Consider the following 26,067-nt stretch of genomic DNA (forward strand, 5'->3'; position numbering starts at 1 on the left):
GAGGTTACAGGTTCGGAGTAGACGGGGAGGTTACAGGTTCAGAGTGGACGGGGGAGGTTAGAGGTTCAGAGTGGACGGGGGAGGTTACAGGTTCAGAGTGGACGGGGGAGGTCAGAGGTTCAGAGTGGATGGGGGAGGTCGGAGGTTCAGAGTGGATGGGGGAGGTCGGAGGTTCAGAGTGGACGGGGGAGGTTACAGGTTCAGAGTGGACGGGGAGGTCAGAGGTTCAGAGTGGACGGGGAGGTTACAGATTCAGAGTGGACGGGGGAGGATGGAGGTTCAGAGTGGACGGGGAGGTTACAGGTTCAGAGTGGACTGGGAGGTTACAGGTTCAGAGTGGACGGGGGAGGTCGGAGGTTCAGAGTGGACGGGGAGGTTACAGGTTCAGAGTAGACGGGGGAGGTCAGAGATGGAGAGTGGACGGGGGAGGTCAGAGATTGAGAGTGGACAGGGGAGGTCAGAGATTCAGAATGGACGGGGAGGTTACAGGTTCGGAGTGGACGGGGAGGTTACAGGTTCGGAGTGGACGGGGAGGTTACAGGTTCGGAGTGGACGGGGGAGGTTAGAGGTTCAGAGTGGACGGGGGAGGTTACAGGTTCAGAGTGGACGGGGGAGGTTAGAGGTTCAGAGTGGTCGGAGGAGGTTAGAGGTTCTGAGTGGACGGGGAGGTTACGGGTTCCGAGTGGACGGGGAGGTTACGGGTTCAGAGTGGACGGGGGAGGTTAGAGGTTCAGAGTGGACGGGGGAGGTTACCGGTTCAGAGTGGACGGGGAGGTCAGTGGTTCAGAGTGGACGGGGAGGTCAGAGGTTCAGAGTGAACGGGGGAGGTTACAGGTTTAGAGTGGACGGGGGAGGTCAGAGGTTCAGAGTGGACGGGGGAGGTCAGAGGTTCAGAGTGGACGGGGGAGGTCAGAGGTTCAGAGTGAACGGGGTAGGTTAGAGGTTCAGAGTGGACGGGGTTGTTAGAGGTTCAGAGTGGATGGGGGAGGTTACAGGTTCAGAGTGGGCAGCAGATTGTACGGTTTAGGAAAGCAGTTTGTGTGTTTTGGGTCCAGATGGGGAGTAGATAAGAGGGAGAATGAGCCAGAGGGGCATTGGGAGTTCAGGAGGTGGGTGAAAGTATTTGCTGTTTTTGTGTCGCTGCTTTACCGCACTAGGCATCGAGGCCGCAGGAAGGAAGCTCATCGTCATGTCAGGCTCAGAGTTCACTGAGTCGTGTACCTGGGGTGGATGACAGCCTACTACTGTGGATTGATTTGTCAGGATCATAGAGCGGAAGATCACAAGTTATCGTCAAAATGTTTCATGTAGTACACGTCAGCAGGGTGGTAACTTGGTCAGAGCAAAGTGAAAGCTAAGAAAGGATCAGATTTGGCTGTGATTGTCAAGCATCGATTCCCCTCTCTTTGACAGCACCAAAAGAAATTGTCTCCTGGCCATCCTGGTTCTCCAGTCTATCGGTGGCCTTCCCCTTGTTCTCCCTCCCTATGATTTAGAACATGCTTGTCCCTGTTATCGTAGTCCTGGTGAAAGATCATTGGCCTGAAACATTAGCTTGTTTTTGCCTCTCTGGACACATGCAGCCTGACCTGACATGTTTGCTTGAGGATCCCATTCAAATTCATTCGTATTTTTAAAATAGTTACAGCACTCTGTGTATGTATTTGAAAAAAATAATTGTGCTTGGGATCTTCAGACGGGGATTTTATTTTTCATTGTGAGTTTGACATGCCACTGAGTATGCGTATAGATACTGGGATCTGGAGATCTTTACTGGTATATATTCTGTGAATAGTGGTTGAACTTGCTGAGCAGCTAAGTACCCGAAGTGATCAGCTCCCCTACTTGCAGTGTCTTGTGGCTGCAGCGTTCACCATCTGCAGGATGCAATGTAGAACTCACGGAGTCTGTAGATAGATGGAAATTGCAGTGTCACAGTAGCATTGCAAGTGCACAGATATACATATTAGAAGAGAAGTAGAAAGAATAAGATGCAAGTTACCACAAACAATCTAACAGGAGATTCACTCCTCATCACTTCTCTGGCTATAGGTTGACTCATAAAGCCGGATAACCGAGGGTAAGAATGACCTCATATAGTGCTCTTTGGAGCACTGCAGTTGCCTTAGTCTGTCACTGGAAGTGCTCCTCTGTTCAGCCAAGCTACCATGCAGAGGGTGAGAGATATTATCCAGAATTGCCAGGATTTTCCATCGTGTCCTTTGTTCTACCACAGCCTCCAGTGTGTCCAGTTTCACTCCTATATCAGAGCCATATGTTTCTAATCCTTTCTAATCGGTTTATTGAACCTGTTGCAGATCTTCTCAAGGTTCTCAAGCCTAATGAAGGGCAGGACATGTTGGTGCACTGTGGTGGGAATAGAAAAAAAATCTGTAGAAGGAAAGGTAGGCTGATGGAAAATTCTAAAGCACTTATTTATGGAAGCAGTGGGCAGGGCTGAGGTATTGAGTGAATACTTTACATCAACCTTCATCCAGGAAGAAGATGCTTCCAGACTCTACAAAGGATGATGCAATGGAGACTGTGGGTGAGATGGAAAGTGACTAAGTGGAGGATAATAGAAAGCTAATAAATCACCTGGCCCCAGATGGGATGCTTGTCAGGCTGTTGAAGCAAAGAAAGGGAGACTGCAAAGACCCTGGCCATAATCTTCCAAATGCTTACAGATTCAGGGATGGTGTGTGGATTAGAAAATTATAAATGCTAAATGCTATACTTTTGTTTAAAAGAAAGCGGATAGTCAAAAACCCATTCAGCCTTGGTGGTGGGGAATGTTCCAGAAATGATCATCAACTGCAGACTTTGCAGTTGCTTGTGTTGATTGAATATAGAAAGCAAGCAAGGCAAATCATGTCCAGGTAACTTGGCAGAGTTAGTCAAACTGGAATAGGTAGGATTGTTCTTCTCAGATTAGAGGAGTTTATAAAGGGATCCAACAGAGATATTTCACATCATGAGAAGTATCAAAAGGTAGGCAGAGAGTGTTGCCATGGTGAAGAAACAGAGAATGAAATTGATTGGCTGAAGACCTAAAGGAGAAATGGAGAAGTGAGTGTATACAGTGAGTGCTTATGGTTTGGAATGCACTGCCAGAGCCAGAATAGAGGCAGATTCAGATACAGCTAGTCAAATATCTGATAGGAAAGCAAGGTTTGAGGAGGGGACATGGAGGTGGGACCAGATGGATTTCTCTTGCACAGATCCAGTATGGACTTGATGGGCTGAATGGCCTCTATCTCTGCTGTAATCATTCCTAATTTTCTAATTCTCTCGCTTGCTACAAATTACACAAGACCCCGACATTGAAATATTGCCATTCCATAATTGTTAGAATCCTGGGAAGGCTCCCACCACAGCACCTTCACCCCATGGACTGCAGGTGTTCAAACCAAAGGCTTCACATCTATAAGGAATGGGCAGAGCCTCTCCTCCAAGCCCACAGTGCAGGTAGTGATCTCATAGGTGCTCCTGCCTGCTGAGAGGAACTTTGACAGGTTTTAAGGTAAACTTCAGGACCAGGTTAACAGAGGTTGACTTTTTATTTCAGGTGTTCCGTTACCAAACAATGGATGTTGCAAAGGAGCAATTATTCCCTTGGTTCTGATTACTATCGTCCTCATAATTCTGGTTGTCTGCAGCCAGCTGGGTGAGTCATCTGCTTTGACAATTACCCTGACTCTTGTGCTAGTTTATAACACTGTTTGATCTCACAATGTAACCAAAGCAAATCAGAAGGCAGCAGTTGCTGCATATGCGAAGCAAACACACAAAATTCTGGAAACACGAAGCAGGTCAGCCAGTGTTTATGGGGAGAGAGGGACTGTTTTCTACCCACGGATACTGATTTACCTGATGAATGCATCCAGCAATTTTCACTTTTGTTACTGCAGTAGTGAATGTTTTGTATCCAGTCACTGTTAATTAGTCAAACATTCAGCTGGGCTTTACCATTTTCTGGATTAGACAGTGTGACGAGAATACACATAAAATTAAGATGTTTGCTGGCCTGGGTTAGCATCAGTGACATCAGCAAGTGGTCTGCCACCTGCCCTCAGGGGAAGGAGAGATAAGGAACAATGGAGCAGCGTCTGGAGATGTGTAATGAAGGGACGGGAGAGAGAGCTGTCTGGAGCGGCTCCCCCTTTGAACCCTCAACTGTTTGAAGTGATGGACAGGCGATACCCCAGCAGGGGGATAAAAAGGGACAGGTTCGCTAAGGCAGGACACACACGACACCCGAGGTAACGAGACCCTGGAAGCGGTACGCCTCTCACGAGTCGCTGGGAAGTATCAGACAACGGCCAGGGTGGAAAGGTACGATCAGCGGGAACCCGGTGTGTGTCCGCCCTTGCCTGGGTGCCGGGTTCACTGCAGAGGATCGACCGCATCTGGAGGAAGGGTCACAGTCGGTGACCCCAGGTGACATCACCAAGGACCTGCCCAAAAGTTGCTTGTGAGCCATATCGCCGGTCTGTGAGTGAAGCCGTGTCTGAATGATCAGTTGTTCCCGTTCTCTCTCTCTCTCCCCCAACGTTGTCCATCGCCATGGCAACGATTACTGCGAACTGAACTACTAAATTGGACTGAACTTTGAGTCACTTTGAAATTTGGTCATTTGCCCCTGGACAACGATAGAGCTTGATTGATGCTGTTGTCTTAGTTCTGTGCACATGTGTGTTTATCATTGCTGAACTGTTGCATTTATTATCCTTTCGATTACTGTGTTGCTCGTTTCTTTAATGGAACTTTCTTAGTTCTAGTACTCCAGACTCCAGCTGGGTGATCCATTTCTGCTGGTTTGGCAACCCAGTTGCGGGGTACGTAACAACAGTTTCAAAATGAAGTTGAATGCCAAGCCACAGCACTTCATCTCATAATATCTCATGAGTTTTAGATATCTCTATCAGCACCAAACTTGGTTAATAGAATCAACCTTTACCAGTTGGCAAGTCCATAAATTGCCTTTTGTATTGTTTGCATCACATGATAAATTTCCAAATAAGTGTCGCCATCTTATCATAAGACATAGGTGTTAAATTAGGTCATTCAGCTCATCATGTCTGCTCCAGCGTTTGATCACAGCTGATTTATTTTGTCTCTCAACCCCATTCTTTTGCCTTCTCCCATGACATTTGACACCCTTATTAATCAAGAACCTATCAACCTCTGGTTTAAATATACCCAATAACTCAGCCTCCACAGCTGTATATGGCAATGAGTTCCACAGAATCACCACCCTCTGGCCAAGGGAGTTCTTCCTCATCTCTGTTCTAAAAGGATTTGTTCTGAAGTTGTGCCCTCTGGTCCCAGAATCTCCCATTATTGGAACACCTCCATGTCCACTCCATCTAGGCCTTTCAATATTTGGTAGCTTTTAATGAAATCTCCCATCATTCTTCTAAACTCCAGAACCATCAAGCAATCCTGATACATTAACTGTTTCATTCTCAGGATTATTCTCATCAACTTCTTCTGGACCCTCTCCAATATCAGCACATCCTTTCTTGGATATGGGACCCAAAACTGCTCACAATACTCCAAATGCTGTTTGAAAAATCTGTTATAAAAACTTAACATTACATCCTTGATTTTATATTCTAGTACTCTGCTGACATTGCATTTGCCTTCCTTACTACTGAGCCAACCTGCCAGTTACCCTCTGGGAAATCCTGTATGAGTACTCCCTGTGCAGAAAATTGTCTAAAATTTTATATTCCTGCTACCAAAGTGCATAACCATACACTTACCTACCTTGTACTCCATCTGCTATTTCTTTGCCCATTCTCCTAATCTGTCCGAGCCCTTCTGCAGACTCCCTGCGTTCTCAACACTACCTGACCCTCCACCTAACTTTGTATCATCCACAAACGTGGCCAAACCACCATCAATTGCATCATCCAGATCATTAACATATAACGTGATAAGTAATAGATCCAACACCAACCCCTGTGGAACACCACTGGTTACATGCAGCCAACCAAAATAGGCCTCTTTTATTCCTATTCTTTGCCTTCTGCCAATCAGCCAATCTTCTGTCCATGCCCAGTGTCTTTTCTGTGTTGTCATGAACTCATATCTTGTTTAGCAGTCTCATGCACGACACCTTGTCAAAGACCTTCTGAACATCCAAGGAAACAACATCCACCTGACTCTCCTTTATCTATCCTACTTGTTTTTTCCTCAAAGAATTCCAACAGATTTGTTAGGCAAAATTTCCTTGTAAGGGAACCATGCTGAATTCAGCCTATTTTATCTTGCGCCTGCAGTACTCTGAATCGTCATCTTTAATAATGGACTCTAACACCTTGCCAACGAGTGAAGTCAGGCTATAATTTCCTATCTTTTGCCTCCCTCGCTTCATAAAGTTTGGAGTGACATTTGCAATTTCCAGTCCTCTGGAACCATTCCAAAATCTAATAATTCTTGAAAGAGCACTACTAATGCCTCCAAAATCTCTTCAGCTACCTCTTTCAGAGCTTTGGTGTGTAGTCCATCTGGTCCAGGTGATTTATCTACCTTTAGACTTTTCAGCTTCTCAAGCGCCTTCTCCTCCACTCACTTCTGCCCCCGACACTCTTGAATTTCTGGTTTGCTGCGGGTGTCTCCCACAGTGAAGACTGATGCAAAACACTCATTGAGTTCACCTGCCCTTTCTTTATGCCTCATTTCTACCTCTCCAGCAATATTTTCCAGCTGTCTAATATTCACTTTTACCACTCTTTTACACTTTATTTTTCTGCAACCACTTTTGGTATTCTCTATTATATTATTGGTTAGCTTACCTTCATATTTCTCTCCTTTGCTTTTTTAATTGCCTTCTGTTGGTTCTTAAAAGCTTCCGAATCCTGTAACTTCCCACTAACTTTTGCTATGTTGTATGCCTCTCTTTTGCTTCTGTTTGTCTCTTTTTCTTCCCTTGTTAGCCATGGTTGCCTCATTCTCCCTTTAGAATGGTTCTTCTTCTTTGGGATGAACCAATTTTGCCTCTGCAAATTAACAAGGAACTCCAACCATTGCTGCTCTACTGTCATGCCTGTCAGTGTCCCCTTCCTATTAACTTTGGCCATCTCCTCTTTCATGCCTCTGTAGTTGCCTTTAGTCTGCTGTAATGCTGATACTTCTGACTTTACTTCTTCCTTTCAAACTGCAGAGTGAATTCGTATCATATTATGATCACTGTCTCCTAAGAGCTCCAGTACCTTACACTCTCAAGTCAAATCTGATTCATTAAACACCACCCAATCCAGAATTGCCTTTTCCCTAGTGGGCTCAACCACAAGGTGCTCTTAAAAAAGCCATCTCATAGGCATTCTAGAAATTTCGTCTTGCATACCAGCATGAACCTAATTTTCCCTATTTATCCGAACACTGAAATCCCCCATGACAATCATAATACTTACCTTTTCACATGCCTTTTCTATCTCCCATTCTAATTTGTATCCCCACGTCCTGGCTTCTGTCCGTATATAACTCTCATCAGGATCTTTTTACCCTTGCAGTTTCTTAACTCTGCCCACAAAGTTTCTATATCACTTGCTTTTATGTCACTTTCTATGGATATGATTTTATCTTTTTTACCAATAAAATACTCCCCAAACCCTCTGCCCACCTCCCTGTCCTTTCGATACTTGGCTTGTACGTGCAGTTCTTCACCCTTTTCCACAACAAGATGTTCTAATTAAATTATTCAGTTTCCCAGTGGCTTGAGTTTCAGTAGGACAAATTTTACAAAAACTCAGAAATGTTACTTTATTTGTAAAGGTGATTAGTACTGATGTGATGTAATCGGTGCCATATAACAAAAATTAAATATAATTAACAGTAAACAATTGAGTGGTTCCCTAGTATGACAGGATGGGCTCTTGATATCACAATCTACTTTGTTATGACCATGCACCTTATTATCTGCCTGCTCTGCACTTTCTCTTTAGCTGTTACACTTGATTCTACACTCTGTTATTGATCTACAGTATTCTACCTCAATGCACTGTGTAATGATTTGATCTGTAATAATGGTATGCTTGTCACTTTGCCTCAGTACATGTCATAGCACTAAACAGAAACCTAAAAATAAAATTGTCTCTGCTATCGACCAGAAATCATGTTTAAAACCTTTCGTCAGTTGAGAATTGAGCTTGTCTGCAGCAAAAAGATGAAGAATCCCACTTTCTAGTAACAGGCAGCTTGTCTTTCTCCGCAGGTTATCTGAATGCTGCCAAGGAAGCCATAAGAAGGCGGGTGAGTGTTATCCTAATAATAGCTAACTGCAACTTAGTGCCCCTGCTGAGCTCCTCTGAGCACCTCACCCCTTAATGTGTTCAATCGCAGTTCCAGGGGAGTGGCTGGAAGCTGGTAAAACTATATTAATTTAGCACTGGGTAGTCCAGTTACCTGTTCCAGTGATCTGAGCTGGTCTGAGACTGTCCTAGACTTGAAGAGATCCAGCAATACCAAGTGCTCCGGATAGCTCTAGCTGTTGGAATCCCAGCTTGACTAGGCACATCCACAGCATTAAGGTCCAGAATTCCCACTGTTGGAGAGCGTTCCAATACTCCATGCCTTTCAAAGTTATTCCAGACATCCAGTGACCCCGGCTTGTTCAGGACTCTCCTACTTCTGGCCTCGCACGCCGTCCACACCTCAGTAAACCTCCAGATCGAGCCCCAGCTGGTCAGCATGAGGGCCATGGTCCCAGCTGCCTCAGGCCTCTCCCCCGCTCCCTGCCAGCCGACAGATTCTCACAACTGAAGGTGGTGCTCCCAGCTCAGTACTGCTTCCCAGAATCTAGCTCTGTTCAAGACATGGCTCACCACCTCTCGGGGGGCAGAGAAGTATAAGCTGGCCCTTCAGTACTCCAGCAAATCCTTCCTATGTGTCTCCACCGCTCTTTCAGGTAATGGACCCTGAAGCCCTGCCAGATGAAATACATTTTCATCAATTTCCATCTAACCTTGTCCCTTAGCTAACGTTTATATTGGTAACCCTTCATGTGAACTTCCATTCGACTCCATCTCCTGTGGATTGATGAACTGGGGGTTTGTATGTCTATACGAGGGGATCAACTTGCATTGGTGACATGCCTGATATATACAAAGAATGGGCCCTTCAGCCCACAATCTTTTGTCAGCCTTTTAACCTACTCCAGATCGATCTAACCCTTCCCTCCTACACTGCCTAAACCCTTGATTTTCTTTTTCTTTCATCCATCCATGTGCCTATTTGAGAACATCTTATATGTCCCCAGTGTATCAGCCTGCACCACCACCTCCAGCACTCATCACTCTCTGGGGAAAAAAAATATAAGTTCCCTCTGACGTCCTACCCCCCCCCCCCCACCCCGGCCAACACTTACCTCCAATCACCTTAAAACGATGGCCTCTGGTGTTGGCCATTGCTACCCCTGGAAAGAATATTGTGCTGCAGAAAGCAGGTTATGAAATGCCTTGCAGTCCATACGATGAGATGTGTCTTACGTGGCTTTTCTGTCTTTCAGATGACGAGAGGAAGGGAAGAGGAGGACCCCAAGGATGCAGCTCAAATAGACAGGCTGATAGATGGCGTACCCACACCGGAGAGTGGGCTACACGCAGGGATCCAGGAAGAGGGCAAGGACAGCCACCCCTCCGAGGAGGAACAGAACCACATTGCCACTTCGATTGGGAGGGAAGACTTCAAGTGTAGACAAGATGCTAATGGAAGTACGGGAAGGCAGTGGGTGGACAGAGACATTGCATTGCCGTGAATCCGTGGCTGAAGCAACATGCCGTGGACTTCATCAGGTTTCCCTTGAAATATTGTGGCTTTCATTTTAATCCAGAGCATTTTATTTTGCCTTCAACACATTATTTCTATAACGCTGCACCCAAGGAACCCTGTGAAGTTTAATCACCGGTAACGTTTCTCATTGGATCAGTGTACTAAGGGATTCCTGTTCTGATGGAAGCATTGAACAGACAAAGTGGTCACTCTCAGGGCAGGTGGGTTCAAGGACATTGATTGTTCTGATATGAAGTTCTTTGTGCTGCAACCATCCCTGACAAATCTCTTATCTTGGGTGTTTGAGGTTGGTGCAGAGATTTGCTCATTGCTGCTTGGGAGTGGATTCAATGGGGGTTGGACTAAGCCCTATCATCCATCTCTACCAGACGTAATGTGTGTGTTTCGAGAAGGAGGTTTGGGCTCATCATCGCATCGTGATTTCTCAACATCTATGGCTTTGGGTAGAGATATGGAATGAACTCTCAGTGGGTGAGATTTCAGAGAAGCTGCCACTGGTCACGGGCAATTGGCCAGTGTGAGATGGCCACTGCTGGTCACTCTCCAGCTTGTCTAGATACATCAAGAGAGGAGGAGGGTACGAAACAGCTAGAACAATGACAAGAACATAACCCCATAACTGCTGAGAGAGAAGCCATTCGAACTTCATCACTGGTCATTTCATTGAAACCACTTGTAAGCTCGTACCTTTGTAATTTCATTAGTCGATTCGTTAAAAATTTCACATTAATGGCAATCTTCTTTTACTTATCTCACTGAGGATTTTTTCAGCTGCTTTGATAATGAAAGTGATGACATTAATTAGTCTGAATTTACTACAACTGTAGGTAGCATGATTTTGCTTTATTTTGTTGTTGGGGAGCCACATAGGAACAGCGATCAAAAGTTCTTACTGAGGGCGGTTGTGAACTTAGGTCAGAGGAACTGTGTGGTGTTACGTCTTTAGTGCATCGTGATCTGTTTAAGCTTCAGCTGTTAAAGTGGGAATCTATAACTGATACTTCATTAATTTAACTGATAAACTTAAATTAATTAGCTAAAAGACCAAGTGAATTTATTAAATAAGTAATTAGTCATCAATTGAATACTCAAGCAAGGTTAGATAGGGATCATTGGGAAGGAGGAGGGCACCACTCTTCCAGTGTGGGTACTCACAGAAAGCAGAGTCCCAGATAGCCAAATTTGTGGCTCTCATATTTTGAGGAACAAAGCCAAACTTACGTGCAAGACATTGTAATGTGTCAGGAACAGTGGAGCATAGCGTGGACACTTCAACCCAAGAGTCAGTGGCACAGTTTAGGTTTGGTTCCCAGTGTGTGGCAGGGGCTTGTGATGTACTGGGCTGGCCAGTGAGGCGGAAGCAGTGTTGGAAGAGCTTCCAGCCATTGCCTTTGTTTGTCATCTGTGAGAAACTTGCTTAATCTGGACAAGAATAAGGAATGCTAAGAAATGGACAAGCTGTGACTTTAATGAATGAAGGAGAAAACTCAAGAGGTTGATTGCCAACTCCTGCTTTGTTACTTTTGATTTTGTGACTGAAAAGATTATGGTATGATACAATCAGTAGCACGTTAAAGGAACAAGAGAGGGATGTAGTCGAATATAATACCATGGACTACAGTCGCAATTGGAACTGTGACTGCAGACAAAGCATCCATTTGTCATTCATATTGGAATTAGTATGCAGTCCGAGCTAAAATTCAGGTTCTGCTGAGGGAATTTGAAGAGCTTTATTATGAATTCAAAAACAAAACCTCAAAGGTAATAACTCTCCATATTGCTACCAGTGCCATGTACTCATTGACAATGGCAAAGAGTAGAGGTGTAAATGTAAAGGTAGTGTGGGAGAGGGCATTTTATTTCCTGGGGCACTGGGGAAAGATTTTTGCCACTTTGGGATAGACTCCTCTTGGAATGAACTCAGCCCGATCTCCTGCAAAATTGTATAATTCATGTTGGAGGGAGGACTCAAAATCAAAGACTCAAGAGGTTCTGCGGGTGCTGGAAATCCAGAGTAACACATACAAAATGCTGGAGGAACTCAGCAGGTCAGGCAGCATCTTTGGAAACAGTTGATATCTCGGACCGAGATCCTCTATCAGGACTGTCTCCATAGACGCTGCCTGACCTGCTGAGTTCCACCAGCATTTTGCATGCATTGCTCTAAACCAAAAGAAGCTGGAAGGTGAGTCAGGGTAGAAGTAGATATCCGAAGAACGGAATCAAGTCTGTAGAGTGAAATAAAGTCAAGCCAGTTAGAAAAGGCAAAGAGTTTTAACAGCATTAACGACAGGGGTCACATGCAAAAATAGTAAAGTTGGAAGCACTCTATCTAAAAGTTTATAACATTACAGTGAAATCTGCAATGGGTCTCTGCAACTCAAGATACTTTCACAGAGACCACTGAACTTGAGTCTGAAGTGCAATTCTTGCAAAGTGCCCAACATGAGGACATTTAGATCTAAAATATACAGTAAATGCCACTACCAGAATTAAATGACTTTGTTGTCTTTTCTGATACCTGGTTGTAGAGAGACCAGGTGTGACTTCTAGAAAACATAAACAAACAGTAAAGAGTGCCTTGATAATAATGGATAATGTCATAAAATTGTGTGGATACGATAGTTGAAAAATTAAGTTGTAGCCAGTTAGGAGAAAAAAGACAGAAATTACTGATAGGAATTGTTGGTAAACACACTAATCCAAGTTTTAGACAAATAAATCAGGAGGAGCATATTGGCAAGGAAATAATCGTGGGAAGTTTTAAACTTCACAAAGTTTAGACAAACCAAACTGGCAAAATGGGGAAGTGCATGGATTTGAAGGCAGTTCCCTAGATCAACCAGCCAAGGAGCATGCTAGATTATATGTTGACTAGGGCTAGTTAAAAACCTTTAGATCAAGAATTATCCTGGGATCCTAATAAGACAGGACTTCATATAAAATTTGATTGATAAGGTTAACACAGAAATTAAAACTCCTAATTTGAAAAAAAAAACGCCAATAATGAAGAATTGGAGATTGCCAGCGGTAGACTGGTATAATGTACATTTTGCATGCTGTTATTTTGCACATCAATATGTGTGTTTTTATTGTGGTCCTGATGGGACATGACCTTCTTGGTGTTCCCTGCTTTACAACAGTGTAATATTGTCTGGAATTTTCAGTTTGCACCCCATCTTAAAGACACAACTTGTGAATAATGTGTTTTTTTCATGCAGCTTTGTCAATAAATCTTTACATCTCCTATTTTCAGAGGTATCCTGTGTCTGAGTGCATTCCTGGAGATAGTACAGTGAGAAATACAATTTTTAGACAATTAACAAGGCAAGCATTAAAGAAATAAAATGCATTTCAAATAGAAGTACGTATGATCTGATGGCCCTTACTAGAGACATAAAGCTGTGATAGCTCAACAGGCTTTTCAAGTCTACCTTACCATTCAGCTGCTCTGCCCAGGCCTCAACTCCCTTTCTGTTCCAGTTCCCTATAACTCTCAATTCCGTGATCTTTCTAAAATATACCTACCTGCTTTTCAAATATGTCAGTGATCCCACCTCCACAAAACCCCGGAGAAATAATTCCAGAGTTTCAATGCCCTCTGGGAGAAGATATTCCTTCACACCTCAGTTTTAAATGACCATCCCCTTATCTTGTATCTGCCTCTCCTCATTCGCGATTCGCCCATACGTGGGAACATCTCAATATTGTTGGACTATGGAATGGCCTGCTTAGAGAAGTGGTGCAGGCAGATAATTCCACAACATAAAAGAAGCATCCAGCTAAGTACTGAAAGGCATAGAAGGCTACAAAGTTAATGCAAGAAGTTAATCTACAAAGTTAAGGCAGAGAAGGCTACAAAGTTAATGCCATATTCAAGTTGGTTGTCGTAGGCCGAATCAAAGGTGGTGATGAATCAGCATACGGGAGGAAATCTGGCTGAGTGGTGCCACAACAACCTCTTACTCAATGTCGGCAAGACCAAGGAGGTGATTATTGACTTCAGAAGAAGGAAAGCAGAAGTCCATGAGCCAGTCCTCATCGAAGGATCAGAGGTGGAGAGCGTCAGCAACTTTAAATTCCTCGGTGTTAGTATTTTGGAGGACCTGTCCTGGGCCCGGCACTTAAGTACAATTACCAAGAAAGCACAGCAGCACCTCTACTTCCTGAGGAGATTGCGAAGATTTGGCATGACATCTAAAACTTTGACAAACTTCTATAGATGTGTTGTGGAGACTACATTGTCTGGCAGCATTAGAGCCTAGTATGGAAGCACCAATGCCCTCGAATGGAAAATCCTACAAAAAGTAGTGGATGCGGTCCAGTCTATCATGGGTAAAGCCCTCCCCACCATTGAGCATACGTACATGAAACGCTGTTGCAGGAAAGCAGCATCCATTATCAGAGACCCCCACCACACAGGGCATGCTCTCTTCTCACTGCTGCCGTACAGGTGTCTCAGGTTCAAGAGCAGATATTACCCCTCAACCATCATGCCCTTGAACCAAAGAGGATAACTTCACTCAGCCCAATGATTGAAATGTTCCCACAACCTATAAACCCACTTTCAAGGAATCTTCGTCTCATGTTCTCAATATTTATTACTTATTTATTTTTATTACTTCTTCCTTTTTGTATTTGCACTGTTTGTTGTCTTTTGCACACTGGTTGAATGCCCAGTCTTTCATATGGTTATTATTCCATTATATATTTATTGAGTATGCCCACAAGAAAATGAATGTTAAGGTTGTATATGATGACGTGTACTTTGATAATAAATTTACTTTGAACTTTGATTAAATAGGTTTAGTGTAGATGGATACAATGGGCATCATAGATATGGGGGCCAAAGAGCCTGTTTCTGTGCTGTCTGGCTCTGTGAGAAACAGTTATAGTGCTTTATCATTGATTCATACTTGTGGAAGCTTGCTGTGAATAATGTGTGCAGCAGTAATTTCTAAAATACAGGAATGGCTATGGTTCAAAAATAATCAATCGGTTGTGAAGCCCATAGGGTATCCTGTGGCCTTGGGTGGTGCTATATAAAAATGCAAACCTTTCTTCACAAGGCATCAGGGTCACAATGGCAGAATCATGCTCATTGTATGATGCTATTCGTGTCTAATACAATGTAAAGGAAATCAATAATCTGCAGATGCTGGAAATCTGAAATCAAAACAAAAACTACCAGAATTACTCAGCAAGTCAGGCAGCATCCAGAGAAAGAGAAACCAAGGTATTGTTTCAGGTCAAAGACTCTTCCTCAATCTGCTTCAACAACTTCAAAGTGCTGTTACTATTAATGTTAATAGCTTATCTAATTATTACGTGGAGGAAAGTCCTCAAACTTTCTTCCAAGGATTGGAAACATATCAGTTATACATTCGCTGGAAGGTACACCATTTATACACATGCATTTTAAGGAGAGGATTGTTGGGAGGATCAAATTGGAAGCAAATTTATTTTTTTAGCATTCCACTAAAAATGTCAGAAGTTCCCCCAAGCCTGCCCCGCGACTGACAGACAGTGGAAGGCAGTGCAGGTAGTAAAGTTAATGCAGTGTTATTAAACTTTTCCTCAGAAGTTTAAATGTGGAAGGCACAATATATCTTCAGAACCAGTTTACAATCACTTTATTAGTTACAGGAGTGGAGCCCGGTGTGATTTTTTGCTGCTGTAACCCATCCACTTCAAGGTTTAACATATTATGTGTTCAGAGATAAGAAATTCTATCTGCAGCAGTGAGAGATTCAAGACTAAAAGCTCCAGCCAGTTGGTTAGCACAGGTTTTCAGTGCCCTGCCAGATACACTATCAGGGCCTGACACCTTGCAAGCGTACACCCTCTTGAAAAATGTTCTGACGTCAGCCTCTGCAAATCTTGTAGAGATTCTTCAAGTGTATCCTTTCATTGAGAACTGCTGTACATAGGGTCCACCATTCACTTAGCTATTCACATCATTAATAAACCTTTGGCAGTTTGGGTATTGGTCTCTGGTCAATCTGGCTTTCATTCTGCTGCTTTCCAAGAGAGCAACTTTATTTTCACCAGCCAGAGAGGTATTGCCAGGGCCAGCGGGATTCTGGTTCCACACGGATTTTGCTGAGTTGCAGAATGTGGGTCTCAGAGATTCTACAGACGTTTGAAATCTGTAGGAACACACACAAGCTACTGAAGGAATTCAGCAGGTCAGGCAGCATCTATGGAGGGAAATGAACAGTTGATGCTTTGGATAGAGAACCTTCATCAGAACTGGAAGTTGGTGGTGACTGGCCTTGAACTTCTGCAGGTCTAAGGGTTTTAGTTTGTTTAAAAATGGTGTTTTTTTTCCTAACAACTTCTTGTATGATAAGAAGGACTATTAATCTCAGTCTTTATTGTCTTACACTATAAGGTCTATGTGCACTGCACTTTCTCTGTTCTGCTCTGCACTCTGTTACTGCTTTCCCACGTAGTACGTCAATGCATTGATATGGTGAAATGGTCTGTATGCAAAAACAAAGTTTTTCACTATTCCTTGTGACAATAATAAGCCTGCTGAATATTTTGCTGGGTTATTTCAGATGTCTGTTAGAACAGTTCTGCTGGTCCTGAGTAACATGTAGGCCAGGTCAGGCCAGGTAACGGTGACTCACCAGGAGTGTTTTCACAAATAACTGGAAGTTTAATGCTCAGCAATACAGACATGCGTCCTTTTAGCTCTCAGACCCAGCCTCTAATCAGACCTGGTCTCGCCTCAGTGCCAGCACAGATATATCATCACTTGATAATAGTCATAGTCATACTTTATTGATCCCGGGGGAAATTGGTTTTCGTTACAGTTGCACCATAAATAATTAAATAGTAATAAAACCATAAATAGTTAAATAGTAACGAAACGACTGGCATCCAGTCACACTCACCTCAATAATAAGCAAATGCTTTGAGAGGCTGGTCCAGGACTACATCTGCAGCTTGTGCCACCCACACTGGACTCCCTACAATTCGCCTACTGACACAACCAATTGACAGACGTCACAATAACCACAGCTTTACACATTGTCTGGGGTTGAGAGGGTGAACAGCTTTAAATTTCTCAGCATAAACATCACTCAAGATCTCACATGGTCTGTACATACAGACTGTGGTGAAAAAGGCACAAAGGCGCCCCTTTCACCTCAGACGGTTGAAGAAGTTTGGTATGGCCCCCCCAGATTCTACGAACTTTCTATAGGGGCATGATTGAGAGCATCCTGACTGGCTGCATCACTACCTGGTATGGGAACTGTACTTCCCTCAATCGCAGGACTCTGCAGAGAGTGGTGCGGACGGCCCAGCGCGTCTGTAGATTTGAACTTCCCACTATTCAGGACATTTACAAAGACAGGCATGTAAAAAGGGCCTAAAGGATCATTGAGGACCGGGGTCATCCTAACCACAAAATGTTCCAGCTGCGACCATCTGGGAAATGGTACCGCAGCATAAAAGCCAGGACCAACAGGCTCTGGGACAGCTTCTTCCACCAGGCCATCAGACTGCTTCATTCATGCTGACACAACCATATTTCCATGTCATATTGACTATCCTGTTGTACATAATATTAATTATAAATTACTATAATTGCACATTGCACATTTAGATGGAGACATAATGTAAAGATTTTTACTCATGCATATGAAGGATGTAAGTAATAATAAAGTCAATTCAATTCTCTGGCTAAAGCAATTCTTTCTCATCTCTGTTCTGAAACTATTCAGAGGCTGTGTCCTCTGGTCGTAGACCCTCCCACCATTGGAAACATTCTCTCCACATTCACTCTATTATACCCTTTCACCATTCGATAGGTTTCAATGAAGTCACCCCTTGTTCTTCTGAATTCAAGTGAATACAGGCCAAGAGCCATCAAAAACTCTTCATGACAAGCCATTCAGCACATCCTTTTGAAGATAAGGGGCCCAAAACTGCTCACAATACTCAGGTGAGGTCTCACCAGTGCTTTATAAAGTCTGAGCATTACATCCTTGCTTTTATATTTTAGTCATCTTGAAATGAATGCTAACATTGCATTTGCCTTCCTCACCACAGGCTCAACCTGCAAATCAACCTTTAGGGATTCCTGCACAAGGACTCTCAAGTCCCTTTGAGCTTCAGTTTTTTGTACTTTCTCTCCATTTGGAAAATGGTCAACCCTTTCATTTCTTCTACCAAAGTACATGACCATACACTTCCCAACAGTGTATTTACATCTGCCATTTCTTTGCCCATTCTCCTAATCTGTCTAAGTCCTTTTGTAGCCTACTTCCTCAAAACTACTTGACCCTCCAAATATCTTCATGTCATCTGCAAATTTTGCAACAAAGCCATCAATCCTATCATCCAAATCATTTACAGAAATATAAAAAGAATTGGTCCCAACACAGACCCCTGTGGAACACCACTAGTCACTGGCAGCCAACCAGAAAAGGCTGCCTTTATTCCCACTCTTTGCCTTCTGCCAATCAGCCACTGCTTTATGCATGCTAGAATCTTCCGTGTCATACCATGGGCTTGTAGCTTGTTAAGTAGCCTCTTGTGTGACACCTTGTCAAAGGCATTCTGAAAATCTAAGTACACATCAACTAATTTTCCTTTGTCTATCCTGCTTGTTATTTATTCAAAGAATTCCAACAGATTTGTCAGGCAAGTTTTTCCCTTAAGGAAACCATACAGGCTATTTTATCATGTGCCTCCAAGTACTCCAAAACTACATCCTTAACAATTGACTCCAACATCTTCCCAAACACTGGGGTCAGGCTAACTGGCCTATAATTTCCTTTCTTCTACCTCCCTCTCTTCTTAAAGAGTGAAGTGACATTTGAAAATTTTCAGTCCTTTGGAACTATTTCAGAATCTAGTGATTCTTGAAAGTTCATTACTTAATGCCTCCACGATCTCTTCAACCACGTCTTTCAGAACCCTGGGGTGTAGACCATCTAGTGCAGGTGACTTATCTACATTCAGACCCTTCAGCTTCCCAAGAACCTTCTCTCTAGTTATGATAACCTCACACACTGCATGACCCCTGACACGTGGAACTTCCACCAGACTGCTATTGTCTTTCACCGTGAACACTAACGCAAAATATTTAGTCAGTTCATCCATTTCCTTGTCCCCCATTACAATCTCTTCAGCATCGTTTTCCAGTGGTCCGATATCCACTCTTTCCTCTCTTTTACACTTGATTATCTGAAGAAACTTTTGGTGTCCTCTTTAATATTATTGGGTAGCTTACTTTCGTAATCCATCTTTACCTTAATGACTTTTCAGTTGCTTCCTGTTGGTTTTTAAAAGCTTCCCAATCTTCTAGCTTCCCACTAATTTTTGTTCTATTGTATGCCCTCTCTAGTTTTTATGTTGGCTTTAACTTCTCTTCTGTACAACCCCAACGGCAGCTCTCATTGAAAATGATGGAAATCATCAAGTATTCTCGTTTTAGCCCGCTACGGTTGAGAACCATAAATGCACCTATGATGTGTATAGTCAGTGGTAAAGTTCTATTGCGAATGAATGATGTATCGTTTCTTAAATCTGACGGAAGTAGTCCGGATTGTGGCTGGCACACTGCCCCTTTAAGAAGCTGCCGGCGAAAGAGGGGCCGATGTGCTGGTCTAATGGTGCATGATGTCCCACTGTGAAGGAATGGACTAAGGAAATGATTAAGATTTCATCATATGAACACATGTTGGGAAGAATTAACAGTGAGGGAAAAGTGCAAGACGCGTGGGATCAATTTTGGTTGTATGTTAATTCAAATTTAAATTAGAACTTCTTCCCGTTTTTAAGTTTTATTTGTTTTCCTGTCATGGGATGGCTGTGTAAATATGCTGTACTCTATCTGCTCTGTGATATGCTGTGCTGCTTTGTAAAATAAGAATAAATAATAATAAAAATTTGAATTGCAAAAAAAAAAGGTTTTTGACTCTCAATACCAACTATCTTGCTGGCAAACGTGCAGTCTCTGGTAAATAAAACAGACGATCTCAGAACTAGACTGCTGTTTCAGAGGGACGTTGGAATTGTGTGTGTCCTTTGTTTTACAAATTCTTGGTTAGCCCCTTCCGCGCCGGACGCAGCGATTGGAATGAACGGGTTCACAAGTCTCTCAAAAGCAGAAGTGGAGGTGTGTGACTCATGATCAACTCCTCGTGGTGCACTAACGCGTTGGTGACGTCCCAGTATGGCTCACCAGACCCGGAATAGCTCGTTTTCCTTGCAGCGGTAGCGGCGTACATTCCACTTCAGGTTAATGTCAAACAGGCTCTGGACGACCTGAGTGATGTAATCAACAGGCATGAAACAGCGCATCATGTTGCCTTCCCCATCATTTTGGGGGGATCTTAGCCAGGCTTTAGTGATGAAGTCATTACATAATTATAATCAACAAATCACCTTTGCCACCAGAAGAGAGACACTCTGAGACACTAAGTTCAAGAATGCTCTTCCACGCCCACACTTTGGTAAATCTGATCTCCTGGCTGTACTTCTACTCCCCGAGGAGTAGAAGACCACAATCTGTGCGCATTGGAAATAACATCTCCACCTCGCCGACAGTTGACACTGGCGCCCCACAGGGATGTGTGCTTAGCCCACTGCTCTACTCTCTCTACAGCCATGACTGTGTGGCTAGGCACAGCTCAAACAGCATCTATAAATCTGCTGATGATACACTGCTTTTGGCAGAATTTCAGATGGTGATGGAAGGGTGCACAGGAGCGAGGTACGCCAGTTAGTTGAGTAGCGTTGCAGCAACAACATCAGCGAGACCGAAGAGCTGATTGTGAAATCGAAGAAGGGTAAGACGGGGGAACACAAACCAATCCTCAGACGGATCAGAAGTGGAGAGAGAGTGAGCAATTTCAAGTTCCTGGGTGTCAATATCTCTGAGGACCTAACCTGAGTGCAACTTATTGATGCAGCTGTAAAGAAGGCAAGACAGCAGCTATATTTCATTAGGAGTTTGAAGAGATTCGGTTTGTCAACAAAAACCATAGAACCATAGAACACTACAGCACAGAAAACAGGTCATTCGGCCCTTCTAGTCTGTGCTGGAACATTATTCCACTAGTCTGATTGACCTGCATCCAGTCCATAACCCTTCAGACCTCTCCCATCCATGTATCCATCCAATTTACTCTTAAAACTTAGGAGTGCGCTTGGATTTACCACGTCAGATGGCAGCTCATTCTACACTCCCACCACTCTCTGAGTGAAGAAGTTCCCCCCAAACCTTTCCCCTTTCACCCTAAAGCCATGTCCTCTCGTATTTATCTCTCCTAATCTAAGTGGAAAGAGCCTATTCACATTTACTCTGTTTATACCACTCATAATTTTGTAAACCTCTATCAAATCTCCCCTCATTCTTCTACACTCCAAGGAATAAAGTCCTAACCTGTTCAATCTTTCCCTGTATCTCAACTCCTGAAGACCTGGTTACATCCTAGTAAATCTTCTCTGCACTCTTTCAATCTTACTGATATCCTTCCTATAGTTAGGCGACCAGAACTGTACACAATACTCCAAATTTGGCCTCACCAATGTTTTATACAACCTCCCCATAACATCCCACCTATACTCAATATTTTGATTTTTGAATGCCAGGATGCCAAAAGCCTTCTTTACAACCTTGTCTACCTGTGACGCCACTTTCAGGGAATTATGTATCTGAACTCCCAGATCTCTTCTATCTGGGATCCCAGATGCCAGTTTTCAAAACACTTGAAAACTTCTTTAAGTGTATGACGGAAAGCATACTGACTGGCTACATCGCTATCTGGTATGGTGGGGTGGGGTGGAGGGAAGGCTACTGCACAAGATCGAAATAAGTTGCAGAAACTTGTAAAATTAGTCAGCTCCAACATGGGTATCTGCCTCTGTAGTATCCAAGACATATTCAATGAGCGGTGCCTTAAGAAGGTGGTGTCCGTCATTAACGATCCCCACTAGCCAGAACATAGCCTCCTCACACTGTTACCATTGGGAAGGAGATACAGAAGCCTGAAGGCACACAGTCAGTGTTCAGGAACAGCTTCTGCCATACAATTTCTGTATGGGCAATGAACCCATAAACACTGCCTTACTTCTTTTTTTTATTTCTGTAGTTTTGCACTACTTATTTAAAATTAACTATTTAATAGACATATATTCTTATGGTCACTCAGATTTTTTTTCTCTATTGTATTTCATTGTACTGCTGCTGTAACCATGTGTGGGCACGTGGCCAAGTGGTTAAGGCATTGGACTAGTGGCCTGAAGGTTGTGAGTTCGAGCCCCAGCCGAGGCAACGTGTTGTGTCCTTGAGCAAGGCACTTAATCACACATTGCTCTGTGGCGACACTGGTGCTAAGCTGTATGGGTCCTAATGCCCTTCCCTTGGACAACATTGGTGTCGTGGAGAGGGGAGACTTGCAGCATGGGCAGCTGCTGGTCTTCCATACAACCTTGCCCAGGCCTGCGCCCTGGAGAATGAAGATTTCCCAGGCGTAGATCCATGGTCTCGCAAGACTAACGAATGCTGCTGTAAAGTTGACACATTTCACGACGTATGCTGGTGATATTAAATCTGTTTATGATTCTTGTTAGCCTCAGTTGTGTCATCTTTCCTTTAGAATACTTCTTCCTCTTTGGGATGTATATACCCCGTGCCTTCCGAATTGCTTCCAGAAATTCCAGTCATTGCTACTCTGCCATCAACCCTGCCAGTGTTCTTTTCCAATCAATTCCAACCAACTCCTCTCTCGTGCCTCTGTAATTCATTTACTCCACTGTAATACTGATACATCTGACTTTAGCTTCTCAAATTTCAGGGTAAATTTGATCATATTATGATTACTGTTCCCCTAAGGCAGCGGTCCCCAACCACTGGGCTGCGGACCAGTACCGGGCCACAAAGCATGTGCTACCGGGCTGTGAGGAAACAATATGATTTGGCGATATGAGTCAGCTGCACCTTTCCTCATTCCCTGTCATGCTTTGTTGAGTTTGAATGCACGCGAGGTCATTACCCACACGTCATCCATGTCAGCGCGGGAAGGAGATCAACTCCTTGAGTTTGCAAATGACGGTGGGCTGAAAAGTCTGTTTGACATAACATCTCTGCCGGCATTCTGGATCAAAGTCAAGGCTAAATATCCTGAGATAGCCACGGATGCACTGAAAATGTTGCTTCCATTTCCAACGTATCTCTGCAATGAATGCAACGAAAACTAAATTGCGGAATAGACTGGACATAAGGAACGCCCTTCGAGTATCGCTGTCTCCCATCACCCCTCGATTGGACCGTCTTGTTGCAGGGAAACAAGCCCACGGCTCCCACTGATTCAGCGATACTGGTATGTTGCAATGATTTTATATATTCATACAAAGAAAATATGTGCTGTGTGTTTAATATCCAAACGTTACTTAAAATGTTATAATGCTATTGACTTATAAGTGACTTATATAACCATATGACAATTACATAGTCATAGTCATAGTCATACTTTATTGATCCCGGGGGAAATTGGTTTTCGTTACAGTTGCACCATAAATAATTAAATAGTAACAAAACCATAAACAGTTAAATAGTAATATGTAAATTATGCCAGGAAATAAGTCCAGGACCAGCCTATTGGCTCAGGGTGTCTGACCCTCCAAGGGAGGAGTTGTAATGTTTGATGGCCACAGGCAGGAATGACTTCCTATGACGCTCTGTGTTGCATCTCAGTGGAATGAGTCTCTGGCTGAATGTACTCCTGTACCCACCCAGTACATTATGTAGTGGATGGGAGACATTGACCAAGATGGCATGCAACTTGGACAGCATCCTCTGCATGGAAACAGGCCATCTCGGCCCTTATAGTCTGTGCCGAACGCTACTCTCACCTAGTCCCACCGACCTGCACACAGCCCATAACCCTCCATTCCTTTCCTGTCCATATACCTATCCAAATTTTCTTTAAATTATAATATCGAACCTGCCTCTACCACTTCTACTGGAAGTTCGTTCAACACTTACTTCAAGCTCCCCTGTCCTCCCCTGATAATTGACTTATCACTATATTCATGTGAGGAAAACATGCACTGTGTGTTTAATATTAAATTCATTAGATAAACCCTTTTAGAAAAGAAATTGAGTGTATTAGCCACTTATCACCTATATTCCGGTCATGATTAACACCCCCCCCGCCCCCCGCCCCCGGTACAGTATCGCCAAAAATGATTTGTAGAAAAAAATCGGCACGTACACGCATGAGCAAGTCACGCATGTACACTGGTGCCCGTGCAAGGTTTCATGGACATTGTAGTCTTACTCGGGATAAACACAATGTATTTGACTGCTACTCTTGTCGGTTGGCAACCCTACCCGCGCACCCGCCCCCTCCCCCCGGTCTGCCGGCCCGCAAGAATATTGTCAGTATTAAACCGGTCCGCAGTGCAAAAAAGGTTGGGGACTCCTGCCCTAAGGGTTCTTTTACCTTAAGTTCTCTTATCAATTCTGGTTCATTGCACAACACCCAATCCAGAATAGCTGAACCCCTAGTGGCCTCAACCATGAGCTGCTCTAAAAAATCATCTCATAGGCACTCTAGAAATCTCCCTCCTGGAATCCAGCACCAACCTGATTTTTCCAATTGACCTGCCTACTGAAGATCCCTCATTACTATTGTAATGTTGCCCTTTTGGCATGCATTTTCTATCTTCCATTGTCATTTGTATGCCACATCCTTACTACTATTTAGGGGTCTGTGTACAACATCAGGGTCTTTAACCCTTGCAGTTCCTTAGCTCAATTCACAATGATTCCACACCTCCCAGCCCTATGCCACCGCTTTCTAATAACATGATTTTATTTTTTATCAACAGAGCTACGTCGCCCCCCTCTGCCTTCTTGCCTGTCCTTTCAATACAATGTGTGTCATTGGCATTAAGCTCCCAGATATAATCTTCTTTCATCCATGATTCAGTGTTGTCTACAATATCATACCTGCCAATCTGCAACTATGCGGCAAGTTCATCTACCTTATTCCGTATTCTGCATGCATTCAAATAGAACACCATCAGTCCTGTATTCACCCTTTTCAATTTTGTCCACCTTTTACTTTACAGCTCATCCCGTTGACTGCAGTTTTGCCCTGTCAACAACCTCTCCTCACTGCACATTGCCTCTGTTTGTAAATCAGCTCCCTCATCTTCAGGACTATTATCTGCCTTTCCTATGATATTTCTTCCATTGAAATATACGCAGCTCAAGACAATAGTCACACCATACTCAACATCCAGATTCGTAACTTTGCCTGAGGTCTTACAACCTCTCCAGTAACTGTTCTGACACTCTGGTTCTTATCCCTCTGGAACTCTAGTTAAAACCCCACCGAGCAACGTTAACAAACTTTCCTGCTAGGATATTAATCCCCCTCTGGTTCAGATGCAAACTGTCCCTTTTGTACAGGTCCCACCTTCCCTGGAAGGGAGCCCAATCATCCAAATATCTTATGTCCTCCCTCCTACACGAACTCCTTAGCCATGTATTAACCTGTATAATCTTCCTATTTCTGGCCTCACTAGCATGTGACACAGGTAGCAATCCTGAGATCATAACCCTGGAGGCTGTGCCCCTTAACTTAGCACCTAACTCCCTGGGCTCCTTCTGCAGAACCTCGTCACGTGTTCTACCCATGTCATTGGTACTTACATGGACTACAACCTGGCTGTTCACCCTCCAATTTGAGAATGCTGAGGGCTAGATCTGAGATATCCTGGACCCTGGTAGGCAACATATCATCCGGGAATCTTACTCTCACCCACAGAACCTCCTGTCTATTCCCCTAACAAAAGAATTCCCTATCACCACAGTGTGCCTCTTCTCCCCACTTCCCTTCTGAGTCACAAAGGCAGACTCAGTGCCAGAGGCCCGACCACTGTGACTTTCCTCTGTTAGTCATTCCATCCCCCCAACAGTATCCAATGTGATATACCTGTTGTTGAGGGGGATGGCCACAGGGGTACTCTGCACTGGTTTCTTAACCCCTTTCCCCTTCCTGACTGTCACCCAGTTTCCTGTGTCCTGCACCTTGGGTGCAACTCCTCCTCTACATATCCTTTCCATCATCCCTTCAGCCTCCCGGATGATCCGGAGTTCATCCAAGTCCTTAACAAGGATTGTTAGAAGCTGCAGCTGGATACACTTCTCACAGTTGTAGTCATCAGGGACACGGGAGGTCTCTCTGCCTTCCCACATCCTGCAAGAGAAGCATTCAACCATCCAGCCTGGCA

At 43.8% G+C, this 26,067-nt stretch overlaps 1 protein-coding gene across 1 annotated transcript in view; it reads left to right on the forward strand.

Annotated features, from left to right (window-relative positions):
- Nucleotides 1-13,087, forward strand: part of LOC134342921 (tumor necrosis factor receptor superfamily member 5-like) — a 99,116-nt gene extending 86,029 nt beyond the window's left edge. The window contains exons 7-9 of the mRNA XM_063041623.1: nucleotides 3,569-3,667; nucleotides 8,222-8,259; nucleotides 9,515-13,087. Coding sequence (XP_062897693.1) covers nucleotides 3,569-3,667; nucleotides 8,222-8,259; nucleotides 9,515-9,763 — 386 coding nt within the window. The 3' untranslated portion in view covers nucleotides 9,764-13,087. The remainder of the gene's footprint in view (nucleotides 1-3,568; nucleotides 3,668-8,221; nucleotides 8,260-9,514) is intronic.
- Nucleotides 13,088-26,067: the final 12,980 nt, after the last annotated feature.

Source organism: Mobula hypostoma, chromosome 2, assembly GCF_963921235.1.
Source record: "Mobula hypostoma chromosome 2, sMobHyp1.1, whole genome shotgun sequence".
Taxonomy (NCBI): Eukaryota; Metazoa; Chordata; class Chondrichthyes; order Myliobatiformes; family Myliobatidae; genus Mobula; species Mobula hypostoma.